Consider the following 27,961-nt stretch of genomic DNA (forward strand, 5'->3'; position numbering starts at 1 on the left):
TGTGTGTGTGTGTGTGTGTGTGTGTGTGTGTGTGTGTGTGTGTGTGTACGTACGTACAGCATCATGGGAACCAGCAGAGGTACTAATTCTCTAGAACTAGGGTTACAGGCGGTCATGAGAAGCAGATGCAGTGCTGGGAACCAACCTCTAGTCCTCTGGAAGGGCAGCAAATGCTGAGCCACCTCTCTAGCTTCAGAAATAAAAGTTGTTTTGTTTTGTTTTGTTTTAAGAGGGCATAAGACCTTCATTGAAGAAAATTAGAAATCTTTAATGAAAAAAGAAAGGAAACCTAAATAAGATTTATGTATAAGGAGACTAATATTTTATATTTACTATTTTTCTCAAAATAGATGCATAAGCAAACTGACCAAAGGCTGGAATACAGCCTTGAAACAGACTACATGCTACAACTGTCACATCACAGAGGCTCAGTTTTGATTGACAGGAGAGTAAAGGGTCATGTAACAAATGATTCTGAGACAACAAGTTACCCATCTGGAAGAAATGAAATTGGATTCTTCTATTTCCTCCTCCTCTTTTCTTTTTGAAGCAGAGTGCCATGCCTGGCTGGCTTCAAAACTTGCTATATAGTATGTGCGCGCTTGAACTTAAAAAAAAAAAATTTACTTTATTTTCTGTGTCTATGTGTTTTGTCTGCATGTATGTTTGTATACCAGATGAGTGCCTGGTGACCACGGAAGCCAAAAGAGACTGTTACTGGACTTTCAGCCAGTTGCGAGACACCACATGGGTTCTGGGAATCAAATCCGGGTTCTCTGGAAGAGCAGCTAATGCTCTTAACCCCTGAACCATCTCTCCTGCCCCAGCCCTTGAACTTCTGATGCTCCTGCCTCTACCTCCGAAGTCCTAGGATTATAGGACCGATTATACGCAGGGTTATAGGCAATGCATCACCACCCTGTTTTTATGTGGTCCTGGGGACTGAACAGAGGCCTATGGGTGTGCTAGGCAGACACTCTACCAACTAATGTAAGTCCACAGCCCTGAAATGGGATTCTTTACACCATACAAAACTATCGGAAGAACAAATACCAAAGACATAAGTTTCAAAGACAAAAAGCACGAAATACTGAAAAGCAGAATAAATAAAGCTGACCACATGTTAGTACATCCTAAAAGATATAAAGTTAAAAAAAGAATCTATGCTACGATAGCTTCTGCATATATAATTGGTTAAAAACAGGACCTAAGCATACAAAATGTTTCCTTGAAATTAATAAGGAAAATGCAAACAAGATATTTCAAAGCAGAGGAAATAATACTGGTCAACAGATAAAGAGATACAAATAAAAAGACATACAAGATGTTACTCTAAAACCACTAGAGAGACAAATACATTGAAGTCAACCAAGAAGTCGTGGATGGAGAGCATCCGGAATTCATCTATAAGACAATGCACACACACTTGGGCACCTTGACTCAGCCCATTCTTCAGTCATTCACTCAGTGACTAATGGCTGCTGTCTACCAGCACCACTTGAAACAGGCAAACAGCCCAGATCCACCTGAATGCCTGACCCAAAAAACCGTGAGATCCACAAAAATGAAATGAAGTCACTGCTTAGGCAAGCATGTGCCCCACAGCAACAGAGAATCAAAATACTGGGACTATGAAGTTCACAGGGAGGAATGGCAGGAGCTATCATACTACAAAAGTGAGCTGGTACACTTCAATAGTACACACAGTAGATATTACAAACACCAAGCTCTATTCATAATTATATTCACATTTCCAATGTAAGTTTTCCTTTTATTAACAGAATAAAAAATTCAACATATCTGTTTGTGCTTTAAGTCAATTAGCCAAACATTTAAATGATTCACTTAAAGAGGAGTTCTGAGAGTCACTGAAAACATTTGAGCTAAAGATTCACTAAAGCCCACACTGACTATATTAATGGGCAAATAGGCTTATGGCTCTGAGCAAAGAATTATTCAACACAACTAAGTCTCCCTTAACATCAAAACAATTTTCCAAAGTTGGGCCATTTTAAAATGTCTTCCCCCTTACGGTGGACAGATCATCTACTTCTACAAAACCAAGTCTGCAGACCAGGAAGCCAGGGTCTTAGACTTGAATTTAAAAGCGTTCTAAAAAGAAAACTTCCTCCCAGAGAGCTTAATCCTTTCTTACAGTCAGACCCAGCAGTTTCACTCATGGGAAGAAAGAACGTGGGAGTGGAAGCAGGTGCAGAGGGGTGAGGGGCTACAGAAGCCGGTTCCAGCCACTTCCTGTGGGCAGCGCAACGGAACCTACATAAGCATCCTAAACAGAATCAAGTACCCTTAACCAGACCACAGAAGCCTAGTGCTCTTTTAATTAGCCCCTTACACTCAGCTGCTTTTGTCTCAAATTATGAAAAAGTGTTTTGGGATCCCAGCTGAATCTTTTGTGGCGGGCTGATTCAGACACAAGAAAATGTCCCCAGTGCTAAACACTAATGAATAGGAACCTATAGTCAACAAAACTGCTACAGGAATAGATTTCTCCTCTCCTAAAATTTCTACTTTAGAGAAATGCTGCTGCCCAGTTCCCAGAGCAATGAGAAGCAGCAAGGCTAAGCCATACAATGAACCACGATATCTAGGTTGGAAGTAAAATGAGTACAAGGGTAGGATGCTTTGCTCACACTCAACACTTCGTACTGCTACTCTGAGGCCTTTCCTCCCGCTGGAGACAGAAGCGCCATCAACTGAATCATATTTAGGGAAAAGTGCTGACAGCTCATCAATTGATTTTCAATGAAAATGCTAAAAAAATTAATAAAGAAGTTAAGCCGTTGAAATACAGTTTCACCAATTAGCTTAATGTCAGAGAATTCTAATTAGGCGCCTTGAGATTGCTATTTAGTGTTTAAGCCTTCAGAGTGCCAAATTCTCCTTTTCACACAAACTGGTTGCAAAATTAAAGACATTAGGAAGCCTTAATTACATTATCAGAACAGCTGGGATTAGGCAATCTCTGAAGTCAAGACGGCATTCTTTTGTCCCAGGATGGAAATCCCTGGCTTTCCAGGGTGCTGGATTTTGGTGCCATTCCATATCTCACCCATACAAAGCAAGCTGCATTAGGAACAAAAAATTTGCAGACAAAGAACAGAGTAATGCACAGCAAATAATGAACACATTACCAAAAAAGAAAAGGTAGGTGCAAAGATTAAGCCTGAGATCAGTAGGTTTTCTAACACCTACTGGCGGCTGGCCTGGCAACCCTCTGGTGACAGTGAGACTGAGAGAAAGTGCCCTGGGCTGGAGACAACTCTGTTATCTAAAGCTGAAGCACATTTCCCTGCCTCATCCCACGGGTGGGAACTAGCAGCTATTGTTTTTACATATTCTGCCAACACAATACCTTTTATGTGCTTACATTGTTCACTAAGCTATGTTTTCTTGCACGTGGAAGTCCTCTTTTTAATTCTAATTTCTTAAGCAACAGGATATTCTCCTTAGCCTCCTCCTTATTCCCTTCTGTATTCCTCTAAACAACCCATTTTTTTTTAAGGACTCACTTAACAGCTTGATTTCTTTTTAATTGAAAAATGGTGGAAATGAGGATTAGCAGTAGGAATGCCATAAATCCTTGCAGAGTGAGTGGCCAATCTGAATGTTGGTGAAAAACAAAATCCTGCTAATAGGCATTAGCCTTTAGCCACACAGAGCTTCCCCATATTCCAGATCCTGACTCTTCCCAAGCCCCAAAACTGTTCTAACTTCTGAATTCTAGTTTTCAAATTTAGTTGTAGAGCTAGAAAGATGGCTTAGTGGGTAAGGGCACGTGCTGCCAAGTCTGGTTACTTCCCAGGACCCAAAAGATAGAAGGAGAGAACCATTTTACAGGTTGTTCTCTGACCTCTACAATGCACACCCCAGCACCCATTGTCACACAGACCTCCCCCTCACTGTAATGTAAAATTAATTTTAGTTGTGGCATGTCTATTGGTATCCTCTCAGCTGGCATCCCTCATCTGGATCATTCATTGCTATCAACCCCTGGCCTGCCCACTGCTGGTCTGCTCATCTCCAAACCTGTCTTTCTGCAATCGAAAATCCAGCTTATATCACTCCCTGACTAAAACTGTCCAGTGGTTTTCCACTCCATGTAAATGAAATCCAAACCTATGACCAGCAGATGCTGGAAATCCCATCTCTGCCTGGTTCTTCAGCTCACATGGGTTTAAGAACTTACTTGGCGCTGGAGAGATGACTCAGAGGCTAAGAGAGTTTCCTGCTCTTGCAGAGGACACAGTTCAGTTCCCAGCACCCACATAAGGCAGCTCACAACCACTGTGATTCCAGGGGAACTGATGCCTGAGCCTCCATGGGCATCTGACCTCATGCATATCGCCCCCCTACACACACACACACACACACACACACACACACACACACAAACCTTTGTCTATCTTTCTCCTTTACACCCAGCATCAGCACCCTGGAACACAGAGGTATCTAAGTAACATTTGTTAACTGAGTAAAATATATTTAAAGTTAAAGCCAGCTTTCACTTCCAACATTACAGGGAATGAGGGTAAATATCTCACCAGAAGAGATAACACAGGTAACATACTATAAAAAAATTAAGCAAGTCATATGTGAAAGTTGTACTTCAAACTAAATACAGTTTCTATTATATTTAAATGCATTCATATCTACAGTGACAGCAAAACTAATTTTATATAAAAAAATACAATTCACTGGAGAGATGGCTCAGTGGTTAAGAGCACTGGCTGCTCTTCCAGAGGATACGGGTTCAATTCCCAGGATCCAGATGGCAGCTCAAAACTGTCTGTAACTCCTGTTCCAAGAATCCGACAACCTCACCCACATATACATGTAGTCAAAACACCAGTATATATAATTCAAATAGATCTTAAGGAGAAAAAAAATACAATTCCTCATGAAAATGATTAAAGCACCTGTCCTGCCAATTCCAGTCGCTTGTTGCCATAATAGTCTCTGTCATCGACTTTATTATCTCCTTGGGCCAGGATCACCCTTCGCACCATCACTGCAGTGTAGATGCACTTAGCTCGGAAGTTGAACTCCTTCACCTGGAATTCAGATATCGGAGAAACACTGTAAGATGTTGTATGCTAAATGAGAGAAGAATCTTCTTGAGAGAAGAATCAATGTTACTACATTCAAATAGGAAAGCAGTGAGTTGTTATAATTCTCCTTATTTTAGTTAATTCAGCTAGTCTATAAACTTCTGAGAGGTACACAAACTTTCCATCTCTGCATTTACTGCCTGAGTTAGTTTTCCTTCAAAGATGACCACTGCAACTGCTTCACTTCCCATGTCCTCCATGTCACTCAGTCATTGCACACTGTGGTTGGCATGTGAGGAGTCTAAGCTACAGCAGAGAAGATGCCAGGTGTAGACTGACCCTTAAGTACACTGGCACGTTCACTACCTGTCTTGCTTGGGTCCTGAGTCCTCAGAGGGTAAGTCTAGGACACTGTGGGAAGAGCAGTGCATTTGCTGTGAGTGAGGAGGCCAAGGTGGACATCCAGCCTGGGAAATCCATCACATGACTCCAGTCTCAGCCACTACTTGCAACTTCATAGCAGGCCCAAGATAAAAGTCCCTCTCCAGCTTTGGGTAAGGCTAGTAAACACAGACCAACGAGTGACAGCACAGCTATGTTCAGCCACCGATGTCTGAAGCTCCTTGTTATGCAATGATAATAAATAATTTATATTCTCTATTAGTATTTACAGAACTCCATGTTCCATTTTACTTTCCTAATCTTAATGTCAGGGAGTTGCATTGATCACCTAACTCTTCTGGCTGTTTAATAATCAATAATGGTTGTTTTATTTACCAATGAGAAAAATAAAGATTTTATTAATTACATTTTTAATTTTCAGCAAAGTCCAGTTCACAGTCCCCTTTCACATACATAAATACTAACAGACTTCCAGGTAGGAGTAAACATGAATATTCATAGTAACCATCCCTGATACACCCTTTCACCCACTTCCCCTTTTAACTACTACATGCTAGAAACCCAACTCCACACCTAAACTGAAATTATTTCTGAGTCCATTTTTCCAGGATAATGCTAGCAAATCACAAGGAAAGTGGGATCTCTCTGCTCTAACAATTGACATGACTTGTAGACGACTAGTAGCAGTTCAGACATTCGCTGGGGGATGTTAACATGAATTACCTGAAATGGGTAGGAAGCTCTAAAATGACCATAGGACACTGGAACTAAACTGTCAACAGAAGCCTGGAGACTTCTGGACATCACCACTAACAGTTAAGGTTTTCAAATCTGTGATTATATCACAAGTACCTGGGGAACTTGCAAAAATACAAATGGCTACACTGAGGCTCACTCTGGAGTTTCTGACTCAATAGGTCTAGGGTACAGTTTCACTGTTTCTAACAAATTCCCAGGTGTTAGCCCTGAGAGTACTCTTGAGCCTGGGTCTTGAAGAACAACAAACAGTACTGCTTTATCTTGGTAATAACTCCTGTTCCTGTACTGACTCCACTGTTTTAACTTAGGTTAAAAACAAACAAACAAAAACCTGTTTTAAACTATTTGAAAACTGTAAGCCTTTCCTAATTCAACTACTCTTTACTGATAAATATATAGCCCAAATTAAAAAAAAAAAATAGTGGCTCATTCTCTTTGCAAAAGAACAAAGGAATTATGCTTTAGAGCCTCAATTTACCAAAGTTCTTCACAGCCAGCAGGGTGGAAGAGGCCCATTCTGCCATTATAGCATTAAGCTAAGCCAGGCTCTTAATGCATAACACCATCCTGGGGAGCTGGGAATAGAGCTCTGTACATAAACTGTATCCCTGAATCACTACAAGAGACTACAAGTAATACTACAGGTGTTACTTCCTTATACTGATGAAGAAACTTAAGAAACATTCAAGTCAGTGCAAGAAAAACCAAGAGTTCAAAACCAGAATCTAAACAAAAGTATCTCAGCACCGAAGTTCTTACTGCTCCCATTATCCACTTCTGCAGTTTTGAATTTTAAAATCTTTTCACTCATCCAAAAGAGTATAAGATTTGGTTCAAATATGGGATCAATAATAAGAATTTTATAATTCTCTGACTTGGATCACAGGCATACAAGCAGAAGTAACAGAGTTATACAGTCATATGTATATCTGATCAAAGTTGTTTTAAGGTAAGAAAACTGAACCTGGCTGCCATCACAAGGCCAGTCTACTCCCGCAGACTCCCTGAAGAAGTAGTCGCAACCCTGGAATTGTATCATCCATGGTGAATACTTGCTGGCTGCGACGTAGCAAATGAGCACAGGCATTCAAGGGGGGAAGGCTGAGTTCTGGCAGCACAGCTGACTTATCATGAGAGGTTAACAGGAGATAAACACGACCCACTTCAAGGCCAACACACAACCTCCAGCCTTCTTTCTGTACACTCACCAGTCAGGTGACTAAGCAAACCATCCAGCTAACACAGATGAGAGAGTCTTCTCCATAAATGAGGAAAGCTGGATGGAAACTCTGGAATTCAAGGTCGTGGGATGACCTCAGCCAATGAATATTTTAAAAAGTGATACAGCCAACACTGACTACAAACAACCTCTGAAGAGGGAAGAGAAGTGCCAATGGGGCAGTACAGTCCTCTTGAGCATTCACTTGTGGGAAATATTCTTCAAACAGCAAAAAGCATTACTCAAAAGTCTTTAGACAGAATTAAGGAATCTCACAATACTCATAGCTGGCAATTACTCACTGGGACATGGGTCAGAATGGTAGAAGCCAGGAGCTCTCTTGCTTCTTCTATTTTGGTTTTCTTTGGTCCACCTCCCCACATTCTTTGTCTTCTTACTTTATTCCCTATGTACTTTAAAGCCTATAAAAAAACAAAGTAGGGTTTGAATTACATTATTGGGGATCACTTATCAGTGCTGACCTACTGTTAAAGCAAAGAAGACAAGGACCCTGGTCACAGAGACTGCTGTACTAGGAACACAGAGTCAACATCATGAAGCAATGACAAAAATAACACAGCCCATTGCCTAACTAATACACTGGTTCCCTTTTGATTTGTAAATTGTCTTATTCTTATAAAACTGATACATAATTATTTGTGGAAATTGAGAAATCATAGATAGAAGGTAGGTTTGTGTGTATATATAAAGCAGCCATCAATTCTTCATCCCACAGAGTATCACTGCAGGATGGTGAGTTTCCCATAAAGATAGCAATCCATGTTAAGCCCTCTACAGTAAGAGCTACAGAGAAAAACAAAACCTAAATAAATCCAGGATAAAGACACTGTCATAAACTAGATGACTTGAGAAATGTCAAAATGTAAGTTTAAATTCTTTCTAAACTAACCAGTAAATTTATAATAGAATATCTTATTCCCAGCAGGCCTTTAAAAGCCCCAAATAGTTGATTCTCAAGTCCTAGGTTCTATAACTTACATGGGTATGCAAAGGACTTGGCTAGCTGAAACACAGCTGATTTCAATGCTAACTGTACAGTACCTGGGCACTGATATCAGTCTTTTAATCTCAACGGTGAAGGGAAGAGGCAGGTGAATCTCTGTTAAGTTCAAGGCCAGACAGGGCCTATCTCAAAAAAAAAAAAACCAAACAAGTTTGTGGTGGGTGGCACATCCTTTAATCCCAGCATTCAGGAGGCAGAGGCTACACAGTGAAACCTTGTCTAGACCCCAACCCCCAAACAAACAAAAACCTCAGAAATGAAAATGGTGTAATGCTGGCAAGGAGAGAAAAACGGATGCAAATCACAAGTCCAAAAACAACCTCACTGAGTGGTCAACTGACTCTTGACAGAAGTGTCAAAACAGGAAAGAAACTGTCCTTTCAACAACTGGTGGGTCAAATACGACTCAGTACCCACACATGAACAAGGAGCCCTGGCCTCCATCTCACACCAAAAGAAGAACTAATTTGAGGTAAGACCTGCTGCACAGTGGTGGTGAAAGTAGATCTGTGAGTTCAAGGCCAACCTGGTCTACAGAGTGAGTTCCAGGACAGCCTGAGCTACCTAGTCTTGAAAAACAACAAAAAGATTTGAGACCTAACATGAAAACTAAAAGTACATGCCTTCTAGAGAATGATTCAAGACAGTATATCCTGACGTGGAGAAGGCAAGGACACTGAGAGTAATAACTATAAAAACAACACAAAGCTTTCTGATAATTTGGTGGTTTTGTTTTTTTTTTTTTCAAAGTCAAACAACACTGTAAAAGAAAAAAAGAGAAGCAGTGAAATAGGTGACAATATTTACAATATAAAATCTGGACATTAGATTAATATCCAGACCATTTTGTTTGTTTGAGAGAACTCTGTGTAACAGCCCTGGCTGTCCTGGAATTCCGTAAACTAGCCTGGCCTGGAATTCATAGAGAATTGCCTGCCTCTGCCTTCCAAATGCTAGAATGAAAGACTATGCCACTGCATGCAGCTCAGATTTCATTTTTAAAAGATGTCTGAAATTCATTAATAAAATGATTAACTTAATGAAGGCAGTGAACAAATAAGCAGTTTGAACACCTCACAAACAAAACCAGTGACTGATTCACACATGGAAGTGTACAATGTAATTTGCCATCAGAGAAATGATTAAGGCTATAATAAGATAATGCTAACACCTGCTAGAAGTAAAATTAAAAGACACGACACCAGATACTGTGACAATAAGAAGCAGCCAGACTTGAACACTGTGGCCAGTAATACAAAATGGTATGAGTATCCGTGGATTGGAGATGTTTGGTCATTTCTGAATTTATAAAAGTTAAAAAGTTCTCTGGCCCAGTAATTCTACTCTAAGTATTTACCCAAAAGAGAGCTTATGTTCTCTAAACTGAAATACCATCATTAAACTTTTCCCCTTGGGAAAGGATGCAAAATTCCTAACTTCTCTGAGGCAAAAAACTAAATCAAACCAAAACAAACAACAAAACAAAACAAGAGGGGCACAAAGGAGAGGGAATCCCCTCTGATGTTACATTATCATCTCTTCCCTGGGTACCCAACCATGCTACCTTTTCACGGTGTAATGGCTGATGGAAGAGCTCACATTCTCAGCTAGGCCAAAATATTATCCCCCAAAAGGCAATGAGCACCTTCTCTACACACCGGGGGCCTTTACAAAGATGAAAATAATATAAACAATACAGAGCTAAGGCTTCAGAAGAGATGACAGGGTGGAGGCTAAAAACAGACATAAAAACAAAACACCCCTACATTTTAAGCAATCCACAGAAGCACCACATCTTCTAAACAGCTATCTGTGGAATAAAAGTTTCCTCCAAGATGTAAACATTCCATCCCACAGGGAAGTTCCATGAGCAGGAAGGTAAACAACTCTAGATAGCTTCAGGGATTCTCTAAAACTGAGCAGATTCAGTAGCCCTCCTCCCTACCACAGTAAGCAATTAAAGCTGAGAGAGCCTCTCCCACAAGCCTCGGCACAAACAAGATCCTACAAAAGGCTGCCTGCAAGAACAGGAACCAGCCAAGCTGCTTGCTGTACAACAGTCACTTGGAAAGGGTACTCCGCAAACCCAAACCTGTAGCTGAGTGCTCCAGGCTTTCCAGCTTTCGTGAGCTGTCACCATGCTGGGGTGGGTTCTGCTGCTGCAGCCGTCTTTGCGTCATTTCTGCTCCCGTGAGTAACCTCCTTACTGATACTCTTCCAAGAAAACTCATTGGTTCATCACGTTGGACTTTGGTGGATCCAAACCACTGTGGTGTTATCTGTCACGTGATCCTTATCTGGGGCAGGAGACATGTGTTGTGTCTACACAGAAGTTTTGTGACACAACACTATTACACACTGAAGAGCACTTGCTCTGTCCTCATCCAGAAGAGAACACTCCCTTCCTAATGCTTTCACAATGATACTATATATTCAATAAACAAACCATTTTGAATTATTACTAACCTAACATGCAGACTCTGAGCACTTGGAAATTCATGCTTTCTGTTCAGGGAAGCAAAAGATTTGTTTTTCTTAAGTTAATTAATTACATCTTTTTTCCATCTTTTCTCAGACCTAATCTCATTGAGTCAGCTGGAAAGTCCATCAGTATCTTCTAATAGATATGAATGTGAGTTTCCAACCTCACTGTTTAACCCTTATACAGTTCTACAAGCTGAGGATTGTCTGAGCAATGATGGTTAAAATGTGTCAAGGAACTCATTAGAGCCCTCTGCCACCATGAGGCTACTCTTCAGTCACAGACAGGCCAGCACATCACCTAAAGCTGAGCTATCCAAAGGACTGCTGTTCATTTCCTATTTCCTGCATATTTCTCAAGTGTTTCCTCTCTTAGATCCCTGGACATGACTCCTTAATTTAAAAAAAAAAAAGATTTATGCCTATCAAGTATTTCACTTTCAAGAAGGGCCAAAAATAGTATCCCTAATCCAAACGTTTCCTGATGTTGTTTGCCAAATGATTTGAGTCAATTATCCATTAGCCATGAAAAAGAGGATAGCAGTGAGGGACAATCTCTAGTGATCTGTGCCTTGGAATTACATATATTTAAGTATGATATTAACCTTCCTAAGAGAGTGACTTAATCCAAAAACCACCAAGACTGATTTGAATACAGAACATACAAACAGACATTAAGTGGCAATGCTCTCTAAGAAAGAAACCCAGGATTTCTATTCTCCTAAGTATCTCATGGGCTAGACACTGTACATACGGACCAATCTGAACCACCTATTCTGGTTCTACAGGAGTGCACCTCTAGATCCCTGAGGGCGTACGGAATGCCACACAGATTCCGAGCCAGCAAACCACCTTACAAATATCAGGATGAAAAGCCAAAGTACTATGAGGGCTCTCCCACATGAGAAAGGAAGAATAATTGCTTTTAAAATTCTGTTTACACACACGGAATTCCCTAGCATCATCCTTGAGTCTTGTCTTCAGATACCAAGGGTCTAACCAGGCAGGCCTGGGTCAGTGAAGACCCGGAGGTAATAAAAGGAACTATTTCTGGAACTTTCTCGGTACTGAAGTCATTAGGAATTCAGAAAATCGGATAAAAACCAAATGATGCAACTGGAGGTTGAGAATGAAATGGATATTAAGAGCTAAGGACACAGCTTATTGGCAGATTGCCTGCTTAGCATGTAAAAAGTCCTGGTTTTGGTCTCTTTGGTCTCTGTGGTGTTAAGTGAGAGATGTCTCCCAGAAGTGCATGTGTTTGAATACTTGGGTCTCCAGTTGGTAGTTCTAGAACCTTCAAGAGGTAGAGCTATGTTTGAGGAAGTATGTTACTGGGGGTGGCCTTGCCCCAATTCCTGTGCTCTCTCTCTCTCTCTCTCTCTCTCTCTCTCTCTCTCTCTCTCCTTCCTTTGGGTGGATGAACATGTGCCCAGCCAGCTTCCTGCTCTATGCCTTGATCGCCGTTACAGGCTCTATCCCTCTGGAACTACAAGCCACAATGAACTTTTCATTTAGTTGCTTATGGACATGGTGTTTTATCACAGTGACATGTTCCCAACTCACCATCAAAAGGATAGTGAAGAGAAAATTAAAAAATGCAAGCCAGAACTGCCAGTTTTGAAAGTGAACCATCCCCTCAAATGACCCGGGGACATGGTGCTTGTTACACAGGCAACCAGAAGCCTCCTGCCCACATAGACCTCTTCTGAAAACTAAAGAAACCACTGACTGATGACGTGCAGACTCATCAGAAGTCAAAAGAACTTGTGTGTGGCTCTTCTCCTAGCACCCTTCCCAAATCTACACCCCAAGGCCACTGCAGTGGCAGCTTATTGAGATGGACAGCACTGAAGTTGTCTCAGTTCACAGGAAGGGACATCATAAGAGGACACACCTGCATCTGTGTGAAAATCTGAGCCTTCTGGCACTCCTCCAAGCTGGGCCCAAATGCAGCCATCACGTGCTCCTCTGTTCCAATCATCTGCACAATTTCCTGATCGCTCTCAACACCCATGGCCTAGGAAGGGAAGAAAAGATGGAGGAGTGTTGGCTTTGTGTTCACTCACTGACATTTGCTTATGCTAATCTGGTATTGTTTATGGGTATTACTTCTAAGCAAAAGCCAGCTCTTCCCTCAGAAACGGTGCCATCTGGTGCTGGCAGCCACAGCCTAAGCTGCACAAGAACCTGCAACAGAAACCGTCATTTGGGAGAGGAAAACAAACACCCTCGAGTGCTTTCTGCATGCGTCTACCCTCTCCACTTTTCCAAATCTTCCAAGAGTTTCACCATGAAGAAATGAGGCTGGGAAGCCTAGTGGAAAGGCCTGTAACAACAGCAAATAAAAGCAAGACCAACACTCCTGAACATCAGTGTGACTCTGACTAGTTTTGCCACAAGATTAATTTTTTCTGAAAATTATCAAATCATTCATATTCATGCCAAAAGGATTTCCCTAAAGGTTGTTTTAGTTCAGTATTCTAGAGACACCATATACTATGAAAACTTACAAAGTTTAAATCTCAGAACATATTTAATGTATGAAGTATCAGACCCTCTTAAATGTTCCAAGGTAGCAGTGGCTGCATGTCTCTGCAGGTTCCGCGTGGTCCTGCGCTCACTCACTTTTTCAGACACCTGCCTAAAAACTGCCATATGGAGAGACAGAGTATAATCCCACTAACCCTCTCTGTGTGGTAATGACCTGCTTCACAGAAGTCATCAAGATATCTTCCTTCAGCTTTGAGAGAAGACTGAACCAGAGGACAACTGTCTGACAAGTTTGTCACTTGCCTTCTGAGTTCTCTTCCACACAAACGAGAAGGAAACCGAGTCCTCAGTTCCAATGCAGACCTCCAGGGGCATTGTCTTATAATCCACTGAGAGGGCTGACTCCTTAGCATTCTCCCCGACACAATGGCAACCCTACTACTGTCATGTGCTTCCTTCTACTGCAGGTGCAGAGGCAGCACCATGGAGCCCTTCCAGCTCAAAGTTCAATGAGGACACATTTGACCTTGAAAGTTCTCAAGACCTGGGAAAGGCTAAGTAGCTGATATGTCCCTTTTATACCAACTGAGAAGAGTTTAAAAATGTCCCCAAATCCCCTAGCACTAACCCCTCTGAGCACAGAGGGAAGTCCCTCTGTGGGAAGAAGTAACATACTCAGCTTTGGAAACTTGGTTTTACAGGGAGCAAGTTTCCTGCTTGCTCCCGTTGCCAAATCTTGAGGGCACCCATCAAGAATGTGAGAATGTCCAAAGGCAGAAAAACAAAACAAAATGACATTTATAGCATTTTACAATGTTGGAGGTTGCCCAACTAACTGATGAGTATCAGACAACAACAGTCAGACAAACATACTGATAACTGAAAGACAGTGAACCAGAAACATACAGCTAAGTAACCCCCAAATTTCTGACCAACAATACAAGAATGTACTTGTAGTTTTTTCTGAATCAACGTAACCCCTTCTTAAGCAATGAGGGAGGCTGAGGAAACTGGGAACTCAGGAAGCTGATGAACCTTACAGAACTCAGCACGGGAAGTTTTAGGACTTAGCTAGCTGTGTGGTGGTGCACGCTTTTAATCCCAGTACCCAAGAGTTAGAGGCAGGGAGATCTTTATGAGTTCAGGGCTGGCCTGGGCTACACAGGAGTTCCAGACTAGCCAGGGCTACAGGGTGAGGCTCTGTCTCAAAAACAAAACAAAGTTTAAAAACTCAGGAGGTCCTTTTCCAGACTTACAGAAACTCTGAACTTTGGGAGGGAGACAGGGGGCAAACTCTTCACTAAAACTGCCTGGGACCTGACAGTGAGCTCCAAGAATGTGGCTTTCATGAGCTGTCGCCCATGTTGGCATGGCTATTTTGGTTATGCAGCTGCCTTGAGCCATCCAAGCTCCTGTAAGCAACCCCAGTAAAGTCACTGGTTCACCAGGCTAAACTATGCTGGAATCATTTCATTGCTCAGATGGTGGTACCCCACCTGAGGTGAAAACAGGTTTGTCCATGCGTCCCCTGGAAAACCCACACAACAGTGTGATAATTTACACAGAGCTCAGACAGCAAATGTAATAACTAGCAATTACATCCACTATTTGAACATATAATTTTATTTGAGACAAACTGGCTTTGGACTCTTTTTTTTTTTTTCCTTTTCTTTCATTTATTTATTTATTTGGACTCTATCTATCTATCTATTTATTTATTTATTTATTTATTTGGACTCTCTTTTTTTCATTTATTTATTTATTTAGATTTTTTTTGAGAGAGGGTTTCTTTGTGTAACCCTGGCTGTCCTGGACTCATTTGTAGAGCAGGCTGGCCTTGAACTCACGGAGGACGGCCTGCCTTTGCTTCCCTGAGTGCAGGGATCAAGGCGTGCACTCTCATGCCCGGCTTGGCCTCGGCTCTTAATCTTCTTGCCTCAGCTCCCGAGTGCCAGAATTATAGGTACGCAGTACCACAAGGGGCTTCAAACTTTTCCTTTACACATAAATTCTCAAGACTAAAAATCACACATTTGTTTTTTTATCTCTAACTTGATAAAAGCTTGATTCAAGTAGCTGCTAAAAATAAACGTTATTATTTAAAAATCATAAATTCATTAAAGTAGCTTTTTACGATTAAAAGTTAACAATTCAAAAAGTGGCTAATTTTAACTTTTTAAGCAGAGAAAAAAAACTAGGCATGTAAATATCTGAACCGTTAAGTCAGAGCCACTTAGCTTATTTTGGTAATTTTTATTTCCGTAATCTCTAAGTACCAAAGATTACAAACATGAGCACCTAATTTTGGTGGTTTATAATAATGAAAAAAAAAAAAATCCTTCCTCATGCATCATTTGGTTGGCCACTTAAGATGTGCTTATGTGGAATCTAAGCAGAAGTTTTTAAATTGCCTAACACTCTTGAATGGCTTAAAATGGATGTAAACAGACTCCATGCATGCCTAAGCTATGAAAGAAACTATGCCAAGCAATGGTGAAAGACACCATATGAAGAAAGGATGCATACTGTCAAAGCTTTCCAGCAAAAGCCCAAACTCTTCCTATCAAGTCACTGAAACACAGAGGCCATAACTCAGTCAAGTATTATCAAAGGAGTTCAGCGTCAAACGCTGAATCAGCTTCAGCACTATTTAGCCTTCAGCAGTCATGGCTATAAATAGATGACATGTCGCCATGGATACAAACAAAATGCCCACCCATTTTGCTTTACAGACATAATTTAGACACCTGAAAAGTAGCATTATGTGGAACTCTTTGTACTCCTGAAACCTCATCACTCCCACTAATAAGACAAGAGAAAACGCTATACAACAATAACCTCAGGAAAAATGGCAGAGATAATGTTTGTCCGAAGGTCACCAATGGTCTAACAATCAGTAAACTGAATAAAACCCAAGACAGGCATTCTTTAGAAAGTGGCATGAAACTGTGTCCTCAAACACAGTGTAACTTTTAAAAGGTAGGAAAAAGAAAATACCAGTGAGCACAAGAGAATGACTTGCACCAATGGGCAAGGGTCCTGATGAAGCTGACTTCTATACATAGCCAAGATTCAGAAAGCTCTGGTTTTCTGTAAATAGCTGAAATTATTTATTACTAACAGCAGTCCTTGTAGGTAAGGGAACTCCGATGATTTCTTTACATCTGTAGTTGTTTCTCTTTAAAGATAAAAAATACCCATAGAAGTTGAAGTCTAAGAAACAAAGCCCAGCTCCCAAGATCCTTTTGGGTCATAGATGCCACCACAGTGCAAGTGCTGAAAGCTTGTGATACAAAATAGGAGGATTCATGGGTAGGAGAACCTGTGTGGTGAGTCAAGTCCACAAGAAAGGCTGATCCAGGCCTCACAAGCTCCCTACCCATCATATTCAGACTTAGCATGGCATCTGAAGACCCTGCTACGTCTCCCACTTTCAGCCAATTCTTGGTTACAATCAACAACCATCAAGTCCTAATGACTGTCAAGGTCTGTGTTAGGGCTACACAAAACACAAAGAGAAATGATGTGCCTCTTCTAGCACCCTAGTGTATCTTCTCTGGCTTCTGAAAAAAATGGGTAAGGATAGCTGAGCAGAGAGAAAGGGCCTCCTTCCTGGGAACATGTGATCTCTGTGCTTCACAGAACAGCCGCAGAGGTGAATTTTCTCTTGAAAATTAGTCAGGACCCAGAGAAGTTTGGAATTCTGCCCAAGGTCACACAGCTACTAAGCAGAGACACAAAACTTTAGGCTAAATCTGTGTAACTCTAAGATCTCCAGGAGCCTGTACTGTCACAGAAATAAGTTCTTAGCAATTGACTGAAACATTCCCGAAGGGAAAGAACAAAAAGACAACTACATATGATTAAAATCCTCAGCTCGCGTATTTGAACTAAAAAGTTTTAAAGGCATATTTTAAATGTTATACATGGCTTGTTGGATCATTACACATTTCTGGAAAATATACACAACACTCCCACTTCCAGGACTAAAATTCCATACTCTATCAGCAATGTGCACGAACATGTATGAATGAGGTCATCTCAGAGTGTGTTAAGACTAAAAATATCTGAGCTGAAAAAAAAAAAAATCTTAAATCACACTTGAGGAAACTGAAAAATAAATTACACACATAATAATGATGATACTATGATCTATTGTTAAGTAAAACACAAAATAAATTATTGTGTATATCACAAGTCAGAAGAAAAAGACCTACAAACATATAAAACCATGCTATACTTTTCACAGACTTTCTTCATTTTTAACTGGTTACATAAAAAACACAGACTGGTACTTCATAGCCTTTTTCTAGATAGAATTTAAATCGTCTATATCTGTTTATGCTTTCAACATAAATATTAAACAAATGTAACAGGAGAAATTGTTTTATTAAACTTTAGTCATAAAGTCCAAAGGAAAGAAAAAAAGCAATGTTTAAAGCTTTTCAGATTTTTAATCCATACATGTATCTCATTACACATTTTCTACATTAGCAATAAAAAAATAATCATATGCTTTCTGATTAAACACTCTTAGTCTAAAAACAGCAATGCTATTCATCTTCACGTTCATCTCGGGGTGGGGGGAGCCGCATGGATACATGGAGACATACTGCCCTCTGCTGAAAATATAATTCCAAGCTGCCAGATAAAATTTCTCCATCACATGTACTATGAAAAGCCAAAGTTCATTCTGTGCTTGAAAACACAAACTTCAAAAAAAGGAGTAAGAAAGCACACATGTGAGACTCTCTCTGGACTACTAACAAAATGGTTCTGTCATTATGATTATCATCATCACCAGTAAAGAAAATTAATGACTGTCTTTCATAAAACTCCAAAGCATATTAAGCTATAGTGAACATAGGAAATATTCCCCAGAACTCCTTCATGTGACTGCATCTCAAGTTAAAGAGCCTGCCTAGTCAGCACCCAGCCAATATCTGAATGACCAGGGGCATAGCACACCTGCTAGACTTGAAGAAGCCCTACTTCCTGACTCCCATGCTGCCTGGCGACATCTTTAAGAGCAGAGGCTCAGTCTCTTCTTTGTTACTCCAAATGATTTTCCTTTTCAACCAGCTTAGTTAACTACCACTGCAGAAAAGCTGCCTGCTGATAGAAGATATTTCTAGGGCTGGAGAGATGGCTCAGAGGTTAAGAGCACTGTCTGCTCTTCCAGAGGTCCTTAGTTCAATTACTAGCAACCACACGGTGGCTCACAACCATCTACAATGAGATCTGGTGTCCTCTTCTGCATACATAATAAATAAATAAATTTTAAAAGAAAGATATTTCTACTATAAAGCAACTATGGGATAGGAACAATAAGTCCTAAAGTGAAACTGAAGGGTGGCCACGGTACAGTGTGTGTCTAACATTATCCGATATGCTGTGCCTCCTGGAACAGCATATCGGATATGTTAGAATTTGGGCTCTTTATTAGTCAAGCTAGTCACCATGATTCAGAGTACACACATTCAGACCTCACAACATGTTAAATGGAACATAGGAGCTTTCCAAAAAGAATACCAATTAAACATTTCTACAGGAAACAGTTTTTCTGGTTCTAAGCCAAACAAACTTTTACACATCCAGTTATATCGTGAAGACACAAGTTTATTTAGTGACAACAGAATCTAAATGTCTATAAAAACTAACAGATCTAGAATTTTCTAGGATACAGGCTATAGATGTCCTTGTCATGTGACATATCATAGCACATTTTATTATATCAAGAGCTATTATGTCCATGAAGTGGGACATGATTAAATAAAGTAGAAGAATCTGTCAAATACAATAGGACCTGGCTAAATAAAATGGAGTCTGTCATATACAATAGGTCTGTATGACAGCTAATCCCAACAGTCAACCTGATGACATCAGAGACAGGCTCCTGGCCATTCCATGGTGACTGTCTTGATTAGATTATTGAGGTGGAAAGACCTAGCCATTCTGAGTGGCACCATTCCATGGGCTGTGATCCTGGACTTTATGAAAAGGAGAAAGTGACCTGAGCACATGCATTCATCCTTCTGTTTCCTGACACAGATGCAATGTGATCAGCTGCTTCAGGCCTCTGCCATCTTTATTCTTCCTGCTGTGATGAACTGTGGGCCAAAATAAACCCTTTCTCCCTTATGTTGCTTTTCTCAGGGTCAAGTCTGCATGTACAACTATCACAGCACATCCAAGATGTAAGTTACAAAAACAAAAAAAGAACTAAGTATAAAATAATATACACTGAATGTATCAACAAAACACAGATCTATTTCTATTCATGAATAAGTAAACTACTTCTGGAAAGACTCATGAGAAACTGGTAACAGTGAGGTCTTTAGGTAGCACTGTGTAGTTAGGAAGAGGGTGGAGAAAAGCTGTTTCATCACAATACCCTTCTACACTTCAGGTATCTCCTTTGGAAAAAAAAGATTAACATAGAACTCATGTGTGATATAAACCTTTCTATTCCTAGAATCCCTTACCTGCCAAAATGCTAATTCTATATGAAAAAACACGTGGACTGGTGAGATGGCTCGGCAGGTAAAGATGCTGATGAGCTGAGTTATCTGGAATCCACATGGCGGAAGGACAGAACTGACTTCTACAATTGTCCCCTTGCCTCACACATACACTATGGTATGTACATTCACCCACACACATACATGTCAACACTTACACACATGCACACAAAATAAGTAAAATGTAGTAACAATTGTGATTAATAAAGAAAATTAACCAGAGAAATTCATTCTAGTTTTCAGAAAGAAAGCTGCAGCTTTACCTTAAAAATGATGACAATGGGTATATCTTCAGACAAAGTGTTATGCCTCAAATAAAATCTTCCTTGTTTCACAGCCATGTTGGTTCTACTTTTTTTCTCATGAGTAGAGCTATAAGTAAACACAAGCCAGTTAAAGTGCATTCCTACCCAGTAACTTCAATAGCAACGATCATTACCCAGTGAGGTTCAGCTGCTCAACAATAAAATCCTGTCTAATTGATTGGCTTTCAAAGATACACAACTTCCTGCCACTTCTGTGACTACTTAAAAACACTACAACTGTTTCTTCATCTTTGAGCTTATGGTGGAGATTTTGTGGATGATGAGTGACCTTTGACCTAACTTCCCTTCCCCCTTCCCTTGTGTATCTGGTTTGCTGGCTGGTTCTTGAGGAAAGGTCCAGGCTGGCCTTGAACTTGTTATGTAGGGATGATCATGAACTTCTGTTCCTCTGCCCACCTCCTATGTACTAGGATTACAAGTCTGTGTCACAGTGCCTCCTACCCTTTAACATGTTTCATTTTTATTACACCTGAATTATTTTGATCCAATGTAGGGTATATATTCATGACTAATTTTTTTGAAGAGAAATCTCAAAATAGCCCAGACTTGAGAAAGTTTTAAAATTAGTAATCCAAAAGTTACCCACAGTATTAGCACACAGCAAAACATAAGTTGTCCTAATTTAGCTTCTTCGATAAGTGTCTCTGTTATGAGATTCCTAACAGACTTTATAAGGCACTTGAAAAGCCCTATTCAACCACAACAGTACAACATATTAATCGCCTGCTACACTGTTGGCATGTGGTACACATGAGTTCTAATCTCCACATGACAACATGTACTGAGAGCCCCACTAGATCACATATGGTGAATGCAAGACTTGGAGAAGTTAAGTGACTCCCACTCCAGTGTCACAGATGGAAGCATCACCTTTCGGATTCAAATCTAGACTGCTTTGGCTCCAAAACTGTATACAGTTGAAAGAGGTGGATGCTGAGGACCTCTTACAATCAAGGTGACTCTGAGCGCAGTTATAAAATAGGAACAACATCATTTATCCTGAAGGACTGTTTTTACTATTAAACATAACGTCCTGCCAGGAGTGGTGGCGCACATCTCTCATCCCAGCACTCCGGAGGCAGAGGCAGGCAGGTCTCTGAGTTCAGGACAGCCTAGTCTACAAAGAAAATTCCAGAAGAGCCAGGACTGTTATACACAGAAACCCTGTCTCAAAAAACCAGACCAACCAACCAACCAACCAACCCATAATGTACCAAAGAAACTGGTTCCTACTAAGTCTTTGATCAAGGCCATTACTGTTAGCTGCCTCTCCATTAAAGAGAAGCCTGCAGAACCCTATGTTAATAGGTTCACTATAGGCCACCAGAAGAGAGACTACTGCACACTGATTATCTCACCTATGCTACAATCTTCCTGTCCTCATTAGCCCTCAGGTTTAAATCACAGGAGAATAAAAGTTACAAAAGTTCTACAGGGTGCTGCTGCTGCAGACCATGGGTGTACTGTGAAAAAAGCTAGTCTGGACTGCAAACAGTAGTGTGGTACAGTTTACTCAATACTATATATAAAACAGTCCTTGCTTACAAAAAACCTGAATACGAATATGAAAACCTTGAATAGTGCCTTCCTGTTTTTAACTTTAAAAGTTTCTTTAATGTTGTAAATTAATAAAGAACACAACTTAAATTAACTAGTGCCCTTCCAAACACTGTCTCACGCTTCCATCACTGAAATCTTAAAATCAATACTGTGTTTATAGATTCGTGCAACAAATTAACCTTAAATACACTGCCTGCTATTGAAATACTGGCCCCTTCACATGGGAAGACAACCACCTACTACTGCTAAAATGGTTAACATTTTGAAAAACACCATCTGTTTCCCTTACCTGGTAACTGAAGCTCCAACAGCTCCTTTCCTATCTGCCTCCACAATGATCCTGTTCTTGGACAGCTGCTCTTGGATAAGAATTACTTTTTCAACTCCTTTAACAATGAAGTAGCCACCTGCCCAAAGGAAACAAGAAAAGCTCACCACCTCTTCTGTAACCAGTGAATATGTGAGAGCAAGGAGCTCCGGAGGTGTTCTTCAGAGCACCAGTGTAGACTGGCCCACATTATATAGGTAGGTGCCTATGACCATTTGCTTCAGGCGTCGGCAATCATTAACTTGAAGAGACTGCTCACATTGTTCTGTGAATTGATGACAGTATCAGAACACAGTTTTACACAAAGAACTAAAGCTGATATACCTCTTGGAGACAGAGTGTATATGCTTGGTCTATTGCCCTGGTTATTTTGTTGTCAAGTCAACACACTGGAAAGATGGAGCCTCAACTGATGAACTGCTTCCATCATGTTGGGCATGACTATGGGGCACTGTCTTGATTGCTGATTGATATGAGGGTTTAGCCATTACTCCCACCCTAGACTGATGGGCCTGAGCCATATAAGAGAAATGAACATAAGCCTGGAAAAGACGACAGCAGTGTTCCCTCGTGATTTCTGCCTCAGTTCCTGCTTGAGCTCCTGAACTAACTCCCCTCAATGAGTGCTTATGACTATAAAGAGTAAGCTAAAGAAATCCTTTTTCTTTGAGTTGCTTTTGGTTGTAGTGTCTATCAAAGAAACAGAAAAGCAAACTAGGACAAAAAGCAGAACCAGAAGTGGGGTGTTACTGCGATGGACCTGACCATGTTGATTTGAGGAAGACTATAGGAATATTTGGAACTTTATGCTAGGAAAGTCACTGAATGCTCAGAGATCAATGGGTTATTCTATGAAAACTTGAAAGGTTAAGAATACTGAAAGTACAGACAATGGGAACTTGGCTTGTTCATGTGATATTTTCCATTAAGAATCTGCAGAGGTGAAGCCTTCTGAGTTTTACTGGGACAATGGAGGTTGGTTAACAGGGACTGAGAAACGGTTGTGATTAAAGAGAGACCAGCCACCACTGATGAGAAATATTCTGGGAAGCATTTCATCAGCCAGGGTGAGTTCATAGAAGCTGTAGTCCAGAAGGGTTCAAGGCTGCATTTCAAGCTGGCAGCAGAACTTGATAACTTGATGGCTCAGGGGTTAAGAGCACTGACTATTCTTCCAAAGGTCCTGAGTTCAATTCCCAGCAATCACATGGTTGCTCACAACCATCTATAATGCAATCTTGTGCCCTCTTCTGACATGTAGGCATACATGCAAGCAGAACACTGTATAAACAAATAAATAACTTTTTTTTTAAAGAGTCTTCGGTGTAGCACTGGTTTGACAGCATCAAAACTACAGGACTAAAGAAGGAGTGACAGAAAGAAGTTGAGACGTGGCACTATGGGACACTGTTCCTGTCCTGAAGACAGACCAGGAGAGGCTATTGGTGAAGGTGAAGCCTCAGCTAAAGTGGAGACTCTAAGATATTGGAGACGCCACGATCATGGGACATCTACAAGGATGATGGCAGTAAAGCTTGCCTGTGCCTATTTGACAAGCTATGTGTACTATGGGTGGCAGAACCAGAGAAATGGAGTGTCCAAGCCTCCTGGAGTCAGAAGATCATGAGTGTATCTCAGATGTCAGACACTGAACTGAGTACAACTGTACCCTGTTCTCCTTGGAAGAAGGAAGCACATAACTTGTTTGGGGTTTTACAGAGGGTCAAACATTAAGAGACTTGGAATTTTTAAAGAAACCCTGCACCTTTAAAGCCCTGCAATCTTTAAAGGCTGTGGGACTTCTAAAGGTGTACTGTATTTTACATTATGATTCTAACATGAGATACTGGGAACAAGCCAGAAAGGAAAAGCTATGGTTTAACAAGGATGTGTTTGTATGTCAAGCTGACCAGAGAGTGAAGTGTACTGGTTAGTAGTGCTATCCACACACTGGGAAGAGGGAACCTTAACTGAAGAACAGCTTTCATCAGATTATCCTACAGCATGTCTATGGCGCATTTTCTTGACTGCCAATTAATATGAGAAGACCCAGCCTTCTCATATTAATTGGCGGTACCTTTCTTAGGCAGGTGGACCTGAGTTACATAAGAAAGGCAGAAGAACATGGCTTGGGAGTAAGCCAAAAAGCAGCATTCTTCCATGGGTTCTGCTTCAACTCCCACTTGAGCTCCTGCCCTGACATGACAGACTGTGACCTGGAAGTGAAAATCAAATAAACCCCTTCCCCTCCAAGTTGCTTTTGGTCAAGGTATGCACCATAGGATCAAGAAAACAATCTATAATGTCCATATATTTTACCAAGCCAACAGGTATACCAGGCAAATGAAAAAAGAAATATGTTAAACAGATGAATCTTTCTGGTGGTAGAATTTACTTATTTATTTATTTGGTTTTTTTGAAACAGGGTTTCTCTATATAGCCTTGGCTGTCCTGGACTCACTTTGTAGACCAGGCTGGACTTGAACTCACAGAGATCCACCTGCCTCTGCCTCCATAAGTGCTGGAATTAAAGGCATGTGCCACCATACCCAGCTCCAAAATAATGTTTTACACTGAATAAAAGTCACATGGCATTATTACATATTTTTTCACATAATTTAGATATAGGATAGAGTAAGATTTTGTTCTGTCTTTAAAATATAAGCAAAAAACAACGTAACACATTTAACTTAGGAACAAGTTAAGAGTCTGGTAAAGGCTCCTATTAAGTCCTTTCTAAAGGTAACAAGATATGGTAGCACATGCCTATATGCTGGGCATTTAGGAGGCAGGAACAAGAAGATCAGGTGATCAAGGCCAGCCTTATCTATTTAGTGAGTTCAAGGCCAGCCAATGTGTCATGTGACCCTGTCTCCTTAACAGTAAACAAATAAGCAAGCAAGCAAACAACAAAATTCTCCTTAGAGCAAGTAAAGCAACTGTAGGCCTGTTTTAAATCATAGGTGGAGGCATTGTGGGAAACTGTGTTGTATTGTTTGAAATTCTACCAAAAATAGCCAAGAAATAAGCACAAAAAATATAAAGTATAAGGGCTTAAAAAAAAAAAAAAACAGCAAAAAAAAAAAGTTTTTTTTTTAATTTTTCTCCCTTTTCTACATTTAACAGACTGTTGTGAACTAGTAGGGTCTTTTCAGAACAGCTGGGACAGCAACTTTGGAAGCATCTCAGATTTCAAGTATATCAAAAGAAACTACTGAACAAAAGCAGAAAGAAAAAAACAAGCCATGATAATAAGTCAGAAGTCGAGCTAGTAAACATTTTAAGCCAATGAAAGAAGAATCAGCATATTTTTAGAAATCCAGAATGAAGCTGATGCCAAATCTTCAGAAATTTATAAACACAGTTTTTAACAAGTCATCAGAAGGCTGAAAGGCTAAGCAGAACACTAGGAAAAAAGAACAGAGCAATAAAAGGGGATGGGGTACAGCTACAGCATGCAACATACCTGGGTCTAATGGACACTCGTTCAATTTGGCAAACTCTGCTGGAGTTTTCCCTGTCAGAACACAGTTTGAACTTCGTAGCATGATGGGCATTCTGTTTAAAGTAAACAAAAAGTTATCATGCACAGACTGAGGCATAAAAACGTGCAGTGAACACATGGCAGAGGGGCCTGCATCTCTGTACCATTTAGAAGAGGCATTCCATGAGAGAGCCAGGTGAAAACAAAGATTTCTCTGGACACATTTTCTGGCACGGATAACAAAGATCTACAACTATGCTGGATAATGACAAGGGCACAGCTGAGAAAAGAACTGATAAAACGGGAGACGTTATCAAGAACACTATTTTAGGGAGACTATGAAGAGGTGTACTCTATGAAGCACCACATGCGAGCAAGTCTAAAGCACACCTATTCAGACTTCTAGACAAACTTATTCAAAGGGGGAAAGGCTGTGGATCTTAAAGATGTGTGAAAGCCTTCACAGTACTATCTATAGCGAATAACTAGAGGACCACACCTAAATATATGATGGTGGAGATACAACACGGCAAAGTTGAAGCTTTCCCTTTGGTACCCTGCCTTGGCTCTTGTTTTAAGCCTTCTCTTCAGGTTCCAAAAGTACTAGCTGATGCTATCCATTATTTTCAAACTTTTTCTAGGGAAAGTAACTTCTTCCATAACTATGCCACCCATAGATAAGTCTACCAAGAAGCCCAGTGCAGAATTCAATGGACTGGAAAGTGATCTGCTAAGCACTCATCGCTGGTGTCAGGAGAAGAAAAGGAAATCTCTGACCTCAGCTTTAGAAAACAGCCTACAGTTACTAAGAACCACAGCTCTGTCTGGCCCTTACTCTAAGGATCTACAAAGTAATGTCATGAGATAGTTCCACTTCCCACACTTCAGATGGCGAAGTGAGGCAAAAGGACTTCTTAACTGGCTGAAGATCACATCATGGGGCCGGTGTCCAGGGAGTGTGGCTCCAATAGCAACTCACTTCTCACCTGCCAATGGGTAAGGCGTTGCGGATTATCCTCTGGCTGCCTCGGGTATACTCAATGTCCACTGTGATTGGGGCAGAGTATGTCATGTCCCTCAGACGGCACTGGAACGGAATCAAACAGTTTCTGACTCTCTTTCTTTTAGTGCACCCTCTAGGAGTACGGCCCATACCAAACTGAACTTTCTCCACCGAGCTGCTAATGCACTGCCTCAGGACACTGGAAGTCTACTTTACTCCTGAAAGAGATGACATCATGTATTGGCCTACATACTGATAGAGCATCCTTGGTCTTGAAGTCCAAAGATGGAACGAAAATCCTAGGAGTGATTTTTTTCTCATCAACCTGGTGCAAATAACCAGTTTGTTTCCACATTTTTAAAGAAATCAATCAAATTGTTCCTTGCAAATTCAGTCCATAGCAAATAATTAAGTTGGCTGATCATATTGTTCAAAATGGTTAACAACCATTAAAGAAAAGTATGTGAATATAAACTGTATTACAAAACGCCTTACCAAACCATTCACTACACCATTCTAGCCATCTCTGAATCATCAGAGGGACTTTAGAAATGGTTGGAATATATGATAACAACCTAAAGGACATTGAAGCAATGAGAAGATACTGGACTCTAGTGCCTTCAACATTATCAAACAGACAGTTATGTGGTAGTTTATAGCTTCAAAAGAGAATTTATCTGAACATTAATCACATAATTTTTTTGTGTTATATCCCACCTTTGGCTTTTACTGGAAGTTAGATTTAAACTTCTTTTAATTTTACAACAGTGTCTGAAATTTAAAATTTTAAGTTTTCTATTCCTGACCAATAAAAATTGCTCATGTGGGCCTGAAGGAACAGCTCAGGAGTTAAGAATACTGGCTGCTCTTCTAGAGGACCCAGTTTAAATAATAAACAAACAAACAAAGAGATAAAAGTTTAAGAGAATACACTAAGAGCAGACTCTAGGTCAAAATAAGTCCAAGTAAGGTAAGATGTATAATTACCTCATGAGGGGACACTGGCCTAGTTACATTGAAGCTTTCTTCAACATCAGGAAGTCCAACATAGATATTAAGATATCTGAAAAGCAAATTCTTTCATTATCAATTATATGTCTTCAAAGAACATACACATATGATCCCTCAGTCTTTGAAAGTGCCTACCTTGCTGAGGATGACAAGCAAAAGTAACAATTATGTATCTTCTTGAAGTGATAGTCCATATAACTTTACAAACGAGGGAAAACGTTATCAAAGTATTTCTGTGTGTGTGTGTGTGTGTGTGTGTGTGTGTGTGTGTGTGTGTGTGT

General features: G+C 40.4%; 1 protein-coding gene across 3 annotated transcripts in view; it reads right to left on the reverse strand.

The window, feature by feature from the left end:
* Positions 1 to 27,961, reverse strand: part of Polr3b (RNA polymerase III subunit B) — a 109,260-nt gene that overhangs the window by 70,686 nt on the left and 10,613 nt on the right. For 2 of the 3 annotated variants that reach the window (XM_055627875.1, XM_055627877.1), the window contains 8 exons: positions 27,657 to 27,732; positions 26,653 to 26,753; positions 25,649 to 25,740; positions 22,144 to 22,261; positions 20,232 to 20,340; positions 12,852 to 12,974; positions 7,752 to 7,871; positions 4,938 to 5,072 (listed from right to left, as the gene is read on the reverse strand). In XM_055627875.1, the coding sequence (XP_055483850.1) occupies positions 4,938 to 5,072; positions 7,752 to 7,871; positions 12,852 to 12,974; positions 20,232 to 20,340; positions 22,144 to 22,261; positions 25,649 to 25,740; positions 26,653 to 26,753; positions 27,657 to 27,732 (874 nt within the window). The remainder of the gene's footprint in view (positions 1 to 4,937; positions 5,073 to 7,751; positions 7,872 to 12,851; positions 12,975 to 20,231; positions 20,341 to 22,143; positions 22,262 to 25,648; positions 25,741 to 26,652; positions 26,754 to 27,656; positions 27,733 to 27,961) is intronic. The other variant, XM_055627876.1, reaches the window with a different exon arrangement.

This window comes from Psammomys obesus, unplaced genomic scaffold (genome assembly GCF_907164565.1).
Source record: "Psammomys obesus unplaced genomic scaffold, mPsaObe1.curated_primary_1811, whole genome shotgun sequence".
Lineage (NCBI taxonomy): Eukaryota > Metazoa > Chordata > Mammalia > Rodentia > Muridae > Psammomys > Psammomys obesus.